Here is a 13,415-nt window from a genome sequence, read left to right as displayed (position 1 = left end):
AAATGGAAAAGGCCATGGGGGTTGGCTGATTAGTTTATTCGGGGCATTGAGGAGCTGAAATCTCTATCCTAAGGACAGATGTAGGAAAATAGCAACAGTGCAATCTGTCCAGCTCCTCACGTCAATAATATAGATATACTCATGCAACACGAGGGTTTTTTTTTGTTGGCTCACAGAACCTTGAAAATTGAAAATAATGGATAATTTTGATCCGGCCTGTGCGCTTGTTAGCCAGTGTTCTAGTAAAAGAAGGTTGAACTTGGTATAGCATATGTCAAATTTGGTGCCACACAGGAAATTTTGCAGTTACAGAGGGCTGAGATCCATCCATGTCCCTGAAACATCAAAGGAAAATTCTGGAGGCCTCTTCTTCTAACATGCGTAATGAGGAATTAAGGTGTTACTCTTCTACTTTAACAGCATGTATGTTTTACCTATCCCTGTCCTGGATGGCATCGGAGGCAGTCAGATGTCTGCAGACTCCATGAGCTAACAGTAGGGAATTAACAGCCTCCATCATTTGTTTCTCACAGCATGAGAAGAGCACTAGTTTAATTCCTGCTCCCGTGTAAGGACAATGGGAAAAAAATTGCTGGTGAAAAGAAACACTAATGGTCTCCAGCTTCAGGTGCTCACACTGAGGTAAGGCTGAACACATAAACAAACAGAACCTACTGCATCCAGGTTTCCACTGTACCCTTAAATGAATAATTCACAAGGATATTAATGTTAAATTGGAGAAAAATCAGTTTTGAGGGTGAGTTGCTCAAAGAACATTCTTCTCTGCCTGGCAGAGTGTAGAGGAAACGTGTCTGGTAATCTGACATCCTCCTCTTAGTGACAAAGCTGCCTACTCCTGGAGTGAACGTGCTCAAGTGCTTTCTTTCAATTTATCTTGCATTCCCATCAAAGAACAGCTAGCTGTTACCTGCAAAAACTGTTGACTTACTTAAAATGAAAATCAGTTACTGTCTTTGCCAAGTGGCCTTTGTCTTGTAAAAAAAAAAAAAAAGATACAGATGTTATAAACCAATGATCATTTATCTACCGATAAATTAGTTTAAAATTAATTCCACCATTCCATTTTGTTTGTCTGCTCTGTACCCCATGAGAATATATAGTTCTACCACCCCACTCCAAGCAGCGAGCCTGCTTTTTTCTTTCAGGCAGTGGGACTATACTTTCAGCGTGGGTAAGACAGCATCATTCAACCAAAGACACGGAGATTGCACTAATGTTAATAATTTTCCATAGTTTCATTTTCTGAAGGCCTATTTTATGTGCAGAGACTACACATATTCATACTTTCTAATATAACATTGTCTAGGAGAAAGTGCAAACCATGAGAAAGAAAAATCCTGTGAAAATATATCAGTATAATTATAAGAAAACTTTTTCATATAACCTTATACTTTGACTTATTTCCTGAAGTGCAATACGTGCAAAGAAGTGCAGAAGTTGCAATTAAATGCTCCACATGAATCCAAAAACTGCAGAGCTTTTTACTTTTTTTGGCTGTACTTATTTTATCCTACTAGATTACCAGTGCCTGTAGAGTTTGTCTCTGTGCAAACTTGGTTTCCAGGATCAGGAAAATCCTACTGAAATGTCTGGACAGCATCAACTCCTTCAGCACTGCCAAGTTATTGTATGTATTATTGGCTTCTGGTGGGTCAGATCTAGTAAGAAGTAGCTTTTCATTTGTCTCCTGTCACTAGAGCTGGCAGCTTCAGAATATCAAACAGTAAAAATCTGTATTCTATTGGAAATAAATATGGTCCTACATGCCATACTTATCCTAATACTACCTTCTATCTCCTGCCATTCTGCTATTCTGCAATGGCAGGTAGCCAGTAAACCACTTGGGAATTCTGTGCTCTTTCATTTGTCTTATGATTGCAGGCAGGTCACGCTTTCTCTCCACCACTTTATTCGCTGTAACTCACTGTAAAAATTGATATGCTGTATACACAGAGGAGTCAGATAGTTTCAGCTTCAGTTTGTATCCTGGAACCTAACTGGAATTTTACTCTCTGCCATGTTGCCATGAACTTCTAATCCTTGTTGCACAGAAACTACAGATAAGCTTTAAAGGTAGCCTTGCTTTTGCATAGCTTTAATGCCTAGCAGTGCGTATTCACAGAGCTGCAGTGAATTGTGTGCTGTCTCTAGCAAGGATCAAGGCGCAGAAGCTCTGTGCACTTCATCAGCTCAGCACTGAAGCATGTCCCACCTCAATCAATGCAAATTCCAAAAGTAAGAGATTATGGTTGCTAGGAGTTCAGTGATACAGTTACAATTAGAACCCTATTAAAATCCTAAATCCAGCTTTTTGTTACAAAGTATGGGTAAATGTGGATACCTAAAGTAAGTGTTAACAGAAGCAAGCAGAAGCAAAGCAGATTCTTGCAGAAATAGCCAATGTGACCTGAATTGCAGCAAAGACAACTGCAGCCACAGAAAAGGACCCATTTCTGCCCAGGACCGCCCGTTAAGTGGCCTTTCCCAGAAGCAAGTACTTCAGCCAGCCCAGCCTTTCTCCTCACGACCCTGCTGCTTTCAGGAGTAGATTGCAAGGTAGGCCCAAGGCCACACTCTTCCTTTTCTTTCCACTTGTGGAGTTGTTCTATTTTGAGTAAATCATTATATCATCCTTGGCACAAAAGCTCCCATCCCAGCTGCATCTGTTACAGGGCTCCAGAGTCAAACTCCCGTCTTACGGCACTTCCCAGTCTAGTAAGTGACACTGAGTTAAACTCAGTCCCACTTCTAAGCCTCAAACACAGAAATATTTTTCAGCTTCTCCTTGTGCAAAAGTTAACTGCCCAGTACCAGCCCTGTTTACAGCACAGGTCACAAAAAGGGGGCACGTAATGAAGTTCAGCTGCCTGCCCACAGATGGCACAGACTCTCTTTGGCTGCCCTTCGGCATTCCACCTGACTCTCTTTCCAAAAGGCCTGGGCTTACATAGCTCCTACATTATTTAGCTGTCAGCTTTGCACACGTGTCTCACACAACCAAGAGTGTCTCTCATGTGCCTGTGCTGACGTAGAACCTGAATCTTTAATGCCAGCTTAAAAAAAAAAAGAGAGAGAGGTTTTCTCCAATTTGCAGTGATGACATGAATAAATGATGGGTAGACTTTCACAGGTGCTCAGCATCCAGTGTTTTTCATTTTCATACAGACAAAGCATTGAGGTTGGACCATTTATCCTCCCCTCTATGATTTAATCTCCTGGGATGTTACAGCTAAAGCTGTTTGTATTGATGCAGTTTTTAGTACCTCTCTAGCAAGCAATACATTAAACATTTTTCAGTGGGGATGTCTTAGTGCTTGTTCCTGCCAGCTGCTAAACATTCTGAACTTCATGCAAGAAAAACACCTAAGCATATACTTAAAGCTTAGCTCTGCAGCAGTAAAGCAGCATCAGAAGGCAACTGAGCACTAGTCTTCCTTTCCTGATAAGGATCTGTGCTCAACTGACCAAACTGCTGAGCTAACTTCACCACTGTGTTAACATGGGAGGAATTTTGTGGGTGTCGGTGTGGTTCTACACATCAAGCACAGGAGGAGATGCACACAGCACCTGCAGAGAGCAAAAATGCTATTAAAAAAAAGAGAGAGAGAGAGAAAAGGACAAGCCAGCAGGGACAAAAGAGTTTGCAGCACAAACCAAAGGAACACACTGTGAGGATGGCACCTCCTGGCACTGGCCACTGTGACCGGAGGCCTGGCAGCCTGGCTTCTTCCCCTGTTTCTTTTTTAAACGCATGTATGTGTGCACACACACGACTCCAAGCACTTTGCTATCTCTTTAACGACCTCAATTTAACTTGAAATTTTACTGTTCTTCTCTGTTCATGCTAGTACTGTACGGAAGGACAAAGTGTGCTGCTACCAGTAAATTAACTTTCCCTTTCATCTTTTGACTTAAGTGCTATTACGGTTTGTGCTTCCCAGATGACACATAAATAAGGGTCTGTGCCTCCCTGTCACATTAGAGATGCGTGCGGTGCTGCCGCCTCCTGGTCCCACAGCAAGAGCAGCTGGTCCCAAGTGGGTGAAAGACCAGCTGGATAGAAGTCAACTTCAGCTTAAATCAAACATTTCATAAAGGCACAGTTCATGCTTTAGAGACCTTTAATAAATTTATGATATATACATGATAGATATATATAGTTTTCTAATCAATTGTAGGTGCTTTTCATGGAATAAAATGAAAAAATACTGACAGAGTGCTAATTTGAAATAGAATACAGAGTTTTATCAAATGTGTGTACATACACAAATCTCTTGTAAAGTTATACATTGTATGGGTAAAGGAGACTGACCCTAGCCATATACGATGCACATTTTAAAAATATATATATTATATAATCCATAAGCAGTATTTAATACATAGACTAATAGCTAGTATTTAATACATAGGCTAATGAATGCTTGTGATGTTCTTATAAAATACATTGTTTAATAGCTGCCTAAATTATGTTAAAAAGTAGTATTTAGTAACTATTCCTATATAAAGAAAAAAATACCTTTCTACATTTTCTGTTTGTAAAAAATCCGGTATACAAGGATGTAGCATTCTCCTCAGAATTATTCCATTTAATATCCATTGGTACATAGAATGTTCTGCCACATGCATCTTCCTTACAGCCAAATACAAATGCCAAGGGATACCAAATGATGTCAATAATCCTCAACTGCACACAAATCATGACTACTGATTAGTAAAGCAATTATCATATTAAAAGAGTTCAACAGGGCTCAACATACTGTAAAATTAGAAATCAGTCAATAGCATGGCCATTATATAGAACAGCATTGATTGGATGTACCGAATGCTAGCCTTGATGACAATTGATCAGAATGAACCCTGCTCACAAAGGAGTCTGCTACACTAATTGAGAATCCATCGTTAAATAGAATAGTAAATCAAGGAGGAGGAAGGGAGAGGAGAAATGGATACAAAGCTAAGGTCCCGTAGAGGAACAAGAAAAAGAAAAGAGCCAAGAAGGCCTCTGTCTCTATACTACCTCCTGAGAGTACTTCTCCAAAACCAGATGATCCTAAGAAACCTTCACAGGTCATCTCCGTAATCTGTTTCAAAGCTGGGGAATGTGTTTGAAAACACATGAACAAATGGGTTTTTCACCACAGGACAAGCATTTCCAAAGGCAAGTCATCCACAGATGATGTCATCCATCTGTGATGAATCTGTGACCTAACTCCACTGGTCTACTCAAAATCAGGCCTCAAATCACACACACCTGGAAAGCTGAGCAGGCTGCCCTGCTGTTTTCACTGCTGTTCCAAGAAAGGAGTACTGGCAGAAACAAGTCCAAAACATCTTCCATGTTATAATGCCTTCAGCATTATATTGAATTTCCAAGTACAAATGAAACAAACATCTCCATGTCATAATGAAACGTTAAGAAAGGTGTACGGGGAGAGTTTTCCAGTGCTAACTAGATGGCACTATTCACATTACTTTTAAAGCACATTTCTTGTAATACATACAGTGACTTGATCGGGTAGTTAGGAAAGAGAGAGGCATCTCCCAGTAACATAGAGCAGGTCATCTGAAGTCAGAGAGAAGAGCGCTGCAGATGTTCCTAAGGGTAACATGGCTGTAGAAGAGACTTTTGGAAGACAGAGGAGTAAGAATTCTGTAGCTACAGCGGTCAGTCTTCATGTGCAGATACACTACAGTGAAGGATTACGAGGGGTTTTTTTTTACCAAACTCTGATGTTATTCTCAGAGTCCAAGAGGTCATAAAATTGCTTATCGCTATGTCTTCTAGTCATCTGTAATGTTTCCTTAGATATAATTAACCCAGATTGCTAATGTCTGAGAAATAATAATACACAGCAGGCATTTAGGCATCCTTTACATAGTATTGCCAAACAAATTATAGAAAACAAAGTCACACCTCAAAACTTCTGGTCTCCTCTGATATTTGATTCACATACGTTCTTGGAGGGCAAGGAAACTTAGACAAGCTGTCTAAAAAAAACGGTAAATTAGGGCAATGACAGTCAATTACATGTAAACTCACTATAAAGTTACGAAGCTTCAGGTTACTTGACACTATTAGCAGAGCAGCACAACATACTTTCAACATTAAAAGTGATTATACCCCAATAATCTCTTCTTAGTCTGGAGGTTAAAACCCAGAAATATGAGCCAAGCCCTCAAGTCATTTCAGTCTGTACATTTAATATAATGTGAAAGCATAAACCATCTTCACAAGTTCTACTTTCCCCAAAGAAAGACTTTGGCAATAGTAACACGAGCATCTGAGAAGTTGCTTTCAGGTGACTTCTTCACAAGCTCCAGTGCTGGAGGCATACCTGAGAAAAGAGAAGCAAGTAAGACACGGTAATCCAGCCTATATAGGATTCTGAGAGTTGCCCTTACTTATTCAAGGCCTCAAGACCAAAGACATGGCAGGTAGCTCCAGCCTTTGGCCCAAGGCAGAAGCACAATAGCACTAAAGTGGTTTAAGGTTGTGGATCCCTCCAGGACTCACTCTGTGCTCCAAGACTGCACTGCACCTTGAGCATGCTACATGATTATTATCATCAATGACTTAAAAGTGAATCTTATTACAAGAATTTTGACTGCAATGTACACAGCTGATAAAATAGTGATATACTCAGAATAGGGGCTAGATTTTATTCACTCATTCCAACATACCTTTATTTTCAGCATATGGCCCTCTACTTCAGGCATCTCAGAAGTACGGGATGAGCACACCTACGACCACATCGATTCGTATCAGTTTCATCAATAAGATAAATTCGGGCCACAGCAACAGTTAGCATCACTTAATTCTTGACTAGCAGCACCAAATTTTAAAGCAAGGCTATATTTTACAATGCAGAGCTGGTTAGCTGTGTCAAAAGGCCATCATATTTTATTCAGAAAATAAGTCATCAAATTAATTACAAATGCAAAGCTGACTGATGAAGGAGCTGAAAGGCAAGTATATTAAATGACAAACAAAAGGAAGTTTTCCACATCTACTGCTGCTATTTTAGGCTTCTGAGGAAGATACAGATGCAGTGTTCTTCAGGTAAATGAAACATCTTGTTTATGCATCTTATACATGTACCAATTAAAAAAAAGTAACTTATAATGACATTTTTTGAGTGCCTGATCCACTGAAAAAAAAATCTCTCTTTGATATAGATATATCTATTGGCACAGTTAACCACAAGACCCTATTGCATCTACTCCTGAATAGGTATGGAATTAAAAAGGACCTCAAGTAATTTAAAGCCTGGTTTCTGGCAGATTGGCAGATAATACGCAAATAAAAAAGGACACGTAACACAGATGTGACATAAGAAATAAGAACATAAGAAATAATAAGTTGCAGTTTACCATCTTTCCACTCACAAGTTATCCTGAGAACATGATCTTTTTACTGCCACCACATCCTCCTGCTGGAGGAGGAAGACATGCTTAGCTACGGTCTTTTTGAAAACAACCAAGTCCTCCATAATGCTGGTACTCCGAGTGCAGTAAACAACCACAGCTAAAAGAGTTTGCCAAAGGTCACTGCTGACAGATGCAAGTGAAATACAGAACATGGATAGAATATCGAGGGAAAGGAGAGGGGAAGATGGAGTGTAGATTAAAAAAGCAACTCCAAAAACAAGAAACATTTCTTCTAAGCAAGGTAAGACAAGTAGTCTCTATTTGAAGGCTGGCATTCACACCTCAGCTGTCATTGAGAAGTTGCTGCGTTCGCTGTTTGCTTTAAATGTCACTGTTCTGTATAAAAAATTACCTCTTTGACTAAGTGTTTAGCTTTTTCTTGTTAAGATAGCCAAAAGATGGCAGAGACCTGTGCCCACTCCTTCCACAAGTGAAGAAGTGAGGTGCGATACTTGAAGATTCAGACATCCAAGATGAGTTATAACTATAACAAGGATCACACATCCAACAGCTCTTCTCCTTTAGGGAACTGGGGAAGCGTTGCATGACAGGTAGAGAGGGACATCATCTCCTATCATCTTGTAAAAGCACAGTCCAAATAAGAAAATTCACGTTCCAGCAGTTCTGATTTCACCATCTCTTTCCCTCTCTACCCCTTCTTTTTCCCTATTCTGTCTCCCCTTCCATCTCTGAGAAAGATGAAGTGACACGGTAATGCGGGAACCATAGACCCAACACTCGTCTTAACCCTTGACATAGAGCTATGATCTCTGTTAGTGACTATAAGATATCTGCTACGCAGAAAAAAATCTCTGATTTTAAACTCTGGCACACTGAAGAGATTTAAGAAGTATCACTTAAGAAGCAATAATTACAACACAGCATAGCAGAAGCCATGACATAGGTTTTCTTTAATTTGTGCAATGCGTACAGACAGACACAGGAAGGGATATAGGAAAATCAGAAGACAAAATATAAATTTTAAAATATATTTTTCCACACCACTGTCCTTGGCTTTCACTGACTGATCCCCATGTCACACAAGCAGCCACCTGGGACATGTTGCCATGGCTGCTGTTCTGCCATTGGTCAGTGGGACGGTGGGAAACATCCTACCTCACAGTCACTCATCATGTGACATGGAGAGCAAAATCAGCAAGTGCTTTGTTCCCTCTGACATCCAACACTTCATCTGCATCTTGGAATACTGAAAACACTATGGTGAACTGTTCCATGTCTTCTCATAGAGCAAGTGTATCTCTACAACAACACAGTGCCTGAAGCTCACAGGAAAATGGCTAAAACAGGATGCTGATACAGGTTGCGAAGACATATGTTTTGCTAATAGTTAAGAAATTAACAGTTAAGTGTCTAAGTAACTCAAAGATTTTTTTAAAAAATGTATTTTAATGAACCTAAGTAATTTTATTGCAGATTCTTCATATTCATCATTGAAGCGAATTTCACAAGAATCTCATAAATGTTCCTATTTTTAAACTGATAACCTTATTTAAAATAAAATACAATTCCTTCATGGTTTCTCTGCTGTGTCACATGCAAAATATCTGACAGGGACAGCATGAAAGAATGGGAGTTTTAATATAAAAAAGCCCATTTTCCACAAGGATAAGCCCAGTCAAAAAAAAATGAGATAAAATAAATAACATTTAATAAACATTTCCACTTCCCACAAATCCACTTTCTGTCACTAGCTGGCAATATTTTTTCTGTTGCTCTTCCTTGAAAGACTCTTTGACTTTTTTTCTTTTCAGTCCTCCATCCCTGAAATACACAGATAAGGAAACAGCCTTCAGTTCACATCAGAGTAAAGGTAGAAAAACGTTACAATATTTAGATTGCTCAGTAACAGCAACTTTCACCCTAGATGCTGGCTTTTGCAATGCAACACTAAATGATTTGTTCTGCCAAGATCTATCACACTATAAACAACAGCCTCACTTTAATCTGATGTTTAACAAGCAAAGAATTTATCCTCACCGAATTCCACTTTCTGGCTGGAACTACCTGTCAGCTCTGTTTATCTTTTTATATTTTATTAGTCTACCTATACTAGTAAAGCTGTTCATAGAATAAGCAAATAGTGTCTCACTCAGAGTCTGTAAGGGTGACGGGCTACAGCCAAAGCAAAGAAAAGAAGGAAGAAATGTTAAAAAGAATCTAGGCTTAAGTTTTAGATTACAAAACGCCTAAATATATCTTTAACTCATCTTCAAAGGCGTTGCGCCTCTTACCAAGGAAGTACAGACATTCCTCCCCGAGCAGCAATGACAGCCTTGACTCTGTTGGCAAAGTGAACAGCATCTTCTTCTTCCTGAAAAAGATATCAGGGATTTGCTGAGCAGTTGAAACATTTTCTCTGTGTCTCCCTTGAAGAGGCACCTTTCATCAGAAACCAGGCACTTCAGTTTATGACAGGCCCACAAGACAAATGTGTGCTGCAGATATACTCCAGCTGCTCCTGAGGAATGCCACCTGGCAAGTCAGCATGCTGAGTTTGCCATCATTCAGTCCCAAGAATAACAAAGTGTGAGGCTCCGCGCTTTCCATGGTAATTCAAAGTAACATGTAGAACAAGGTCACTGGTCTGGCCAGAGCATGGAAATGTATCTGCACCCGGTACCTTGACACCAATCTAACCACAGGAAGCTGGGAACACACTGAAAGGATCACCTTGGAGGAGGTGGGATGCCTTGAACAGAGCTGGGGCCAGGCACTGTGAATTTTCATGGGTCGCTGAGGGTCTATTTGGTCTAACTGCAGAAGACACTCAAAATGCATGCATTACAGCAGCCTGCCTTCCAAAACTAAGGCTTAGCAAAAGCTAGGGTAGGCAGTACCAGAACGGGCATTGCTGGAGTGAAAGCCTTGGCTCTCAGCTTCAGGTAGGTGCTCAGGGGCAGTGGGCTGACACACCCATGTTCTACAGCTTTCTCTGCTGTTTCAGGTTTCCCACACAATCTCATTATGCCAGAAAGAAAAGAAAAAAAAAAAACACAGAGAAATGACTGTAAAGTAACAGTCTTAAATTGGTCTGACTTGCAGAGAGCTAGAAATGAGTGACTGAAGCAGATAGAAACTAGCCAAATGAAAACTCTAGAAAGCTTTTTATAAGACCATCAGCTTTCTTGAACTCGCTCACTAAGTAAAGAAAAGAAAGGTGTCATGTTCTCTAGTAAAAAAAGACTTCAGTGAAAAAGACAACCTTCTGGACCCAAGATCCATCTCCACCTTCCTACAGCTGCTGTTATACCTCCTGAAGCCTATTAAAATTAAGGACTTTTTTTTTTCCTTATTCCTAAACAGATGGATAGCATAAAAACCTATGTGTTACATATGTTTTGTACACCAGGTTAGCCAGGAATTTCAATGAGAAGCAAGATAGAGAGAGGAGGCAAATCCATCTTTTACAGTTTTGCAACTTTGTTAAGTGTGCAGTTCTTCTTGCAGCAGGCATGTATGAATTGTGACTATACTTTAGTTGTGCAGTTACAAAGGCTCTGAGATATCTATGCATGGGTAAGTGACTATGGTATGGGAAGTTTACAACCTTCACAGAAATGAGCTTAATTTATGCCAAGAGTGCAACATGAACCTTAGAGATGGAAATAATAAAACCAACATAATAAAATTACTTTCGGAGCAGCCCCCATATATTAGGATTGCTGTCATTACCCTAATAAGCTGCACATCCTGATTTACAACCTTTGCTTAATTTTAGGAGTACAGTGTCACTTTCTATACTTTTTCCATTACACTGTCAATAAAGATTTGCTGACATAACGATAACAGTAATGCAGGATTCCTCTGAGAAACCATTTATGAGCATTCCCAAAACACAGACAAAAGCTAAGTACCTCTTTGACCATTGGTGGCAGGTACCACACATTACAGACAATAGCCCAGCTGGTCAACACATTAAAACTATAGGTCATCATGGAATACTTGGTGCTGTTCCAGAACGCATCTCCAAAGCGAGGGTCATACTGGAAGACAAGAAGAATAAGCCAAAGGGCACAAACTGCTATCTAGGCAGTACATCAAGGTGTACGACATATGCACAGAACGATAGGGGCAGAGATAACAGCAATCAGAGATCATCCAGAGATAAGAGAAGCACTTCAATGATGATACAGTAGAAGAGTACGAAAAAATATGATGTCAGAAAGAGTATGATATCAGTTCTGAAGAAAGACAACCCAAAGGCACAAAACACCCAGTATATGCAGAATAAGAGTGCATCCTTGACTACATACAATGTTCAGCTGCACTTAGTTCCAATCACATAGGCAATCTTTTTTTTTTTGCCATGAAGTCATATAACAACTTGTTACAAGAAGGACAAATCTAATCACACCTCCTAGAAGTAATTATAGTTCAAAGCTCCATGTTTTAACATTTGTTACAAGTTAATACAAGTTAACGTGTGTACCCTGGCAGCAAAAAGGGCCAACAGTACCCAGAGGTGTATCAGGCTCAGCACTGCTAGTTGGTTGAGGGAAGGGATTGCCAGGCACTGCAGCAAGCTCCCCAGAGCAGTGATCACAGCACCAAGCTGCCAGAGTTCAAGGAGCATTTGGACAATACTCTCAGACACTGGGTTTTAATGTGGGACGGTCCTGTATGGAGCCAGGGGCAGAGCTCAATGATCCTTGTGGGTCCCTTCCAAATCAGGATATTCTGTCACTCTAAGAACCTTTACAAGCAACACAGGACCCCAAACTAGGACAGACCCACTGAAATAAATCTCTATAACCAGATAGAGCTACTCAATATGTAAAGATTTGTCATCTACAGATACGCTGACTTGAAAGGTTTACTTGATAATGCTATTGTTACTACTTGTAACAATTTCCATAAGGTTATGCAACCTTATAGCTTCAGGAAAAGGAAGTTATGTACCTAGAGCCAGAACAACTTGGCTAAAGTTTACTAGAGAGTTTCGCAAGCGCCAGGAGAATAATTCAATTAGTATTGCCCTTATCCATCAAGAGCCAGTAGCCCCAGAACAGAAAGACCAGGTGGAACTAAACACACAGCGCTGTACTTCTTTTCAAGTTGTTCCCAAGCCATTCAGCAAAATCATTTTCCATACTTACTTTGATAGCGACTGGATGGATGGTGCCTCCTACTTCAAAGCTTCCCTTCTTAAACATCATAACTGATGTGTTGTTTATGCAGGTACCTGGCCAGAATGAAAACACGTGAAAAGTTCAACTCATTCTGCAAAAATTATCAGCAAATGCATCCTACACTGCCTTAAAGAAAACGAGGTTGCTAGAAGAGAACACAGTCTTTCATTCAGAAACATAATCCCAGAACCATTATACTACACACTATGTAAGAGACTGAGAAGCAAAAGGGTTAATGTCCCAAACACTTGGTAGAAGTGTAAAAGGAGATCACCACTTAACCAAAGAAGGAGCAAGATAAGGAGTGGTTGGAGGAGGAGGGTCGTGTGAAGGCAAGAGTTCACTTCTCCTGACCAGTTTCTCTTAGTTTGTGATAATGTGAAGATCTGTTGAATTACAACAGGAAAACTTAGTGGGAAAAGGAGAGATCTCACGAACTACACCTTCACACCAAAGAGGGTCAACTAGTGGTCATCTGGGCAGAGGGAGAGTGAGAACTCCTGAATCCCCTCTGACTTACTCCCAGAACAGTTTAGATGTCGAACTGCACTTGGGCAGGGGTAGGGCCTTACCTTGATCACAATGTTAGAGGGGGCCTGACAATCACCTGAGACCCCAGACTCATATACAACTGGTGACTGAACCCCTTCTGGGGGGGCAAGTCACTAGCATGTGAAAGGCAGAATACTGCCAGTTTGGGTAAGCACCCACCACAGGAGGAACAACCCCAATTACATCACAGGATCCAAGGGTGGTGATATCTCTTTTTTTTTTTTTTCCTCTTTTTCCCCTTTTCTCTTTTTCTCTCTCTCTTTC

At 40.3% G+C, this 13,415-nt stretch overlaps 1 protein-coding gene across 14 annotated transcripts in view; it reads right to left on the bottom strand.

The window, feature by feature from the left end:
* LOC110399072 (glycerol-3-phosphate acyltransferase 3-like) overlaps window positions 4,125-13,415 on the bottom strand; it is a 29,006-nt gene continuing 19,715 nt past the window's right edge. For 11 of the 14 annotated variants that reach the window (XM_021397245.1, XM_021397236.1, XM_021397244.1 and 8 more), the window contains 5 exons: window positions 12,567-12,652; window positions 11,325-11,453; window positions 9,702-9,781; window positions 6,703-9,231; window positions 4,125-6,356 (listed from right to left, as the gene is read on the bottom strand). In XM_021397245.1, the coding sequence (XP_021252920.1) occupies window positions 9,117-9,231; window positions 9,702-9,781; window positions 11,325-11,453; window positions 12,567-12,652 (410 nt within the window). In that variant the 3' untranslated portion in view covers window positions 4,125-6,356; window positions 6,703-9,116. The remainder of the gene's footprint in view (window positions 6,357-6,702; window positions 9,232-9,701; window positions 9,782-11,324; window positions 11,454-12,566; window positions 12,653-13,415) is intronic. The other 3 variants (XM_021397237.1, XM_021397238.1, XM_021397239.1) reach the window with 3 other exon arrangements.

This window comes from Numida meleagris, chromosome 4, assembly GCF_002078875.1.
Source record: "Numida meleagris isolate 19003 breed g44 Domestic line chromosome 4, NumMel1.0, whole genome shotgun sequence".
NCBI lineage: Eukaryota > Metazoa > Chordata > Aves > Galliformes > Numididae > Numida > Numida meleagris.
Note: the sequence above shows the minus strand (reverse complement) of the source record. Positions and strands in the feature narration are given on the sequence as shown.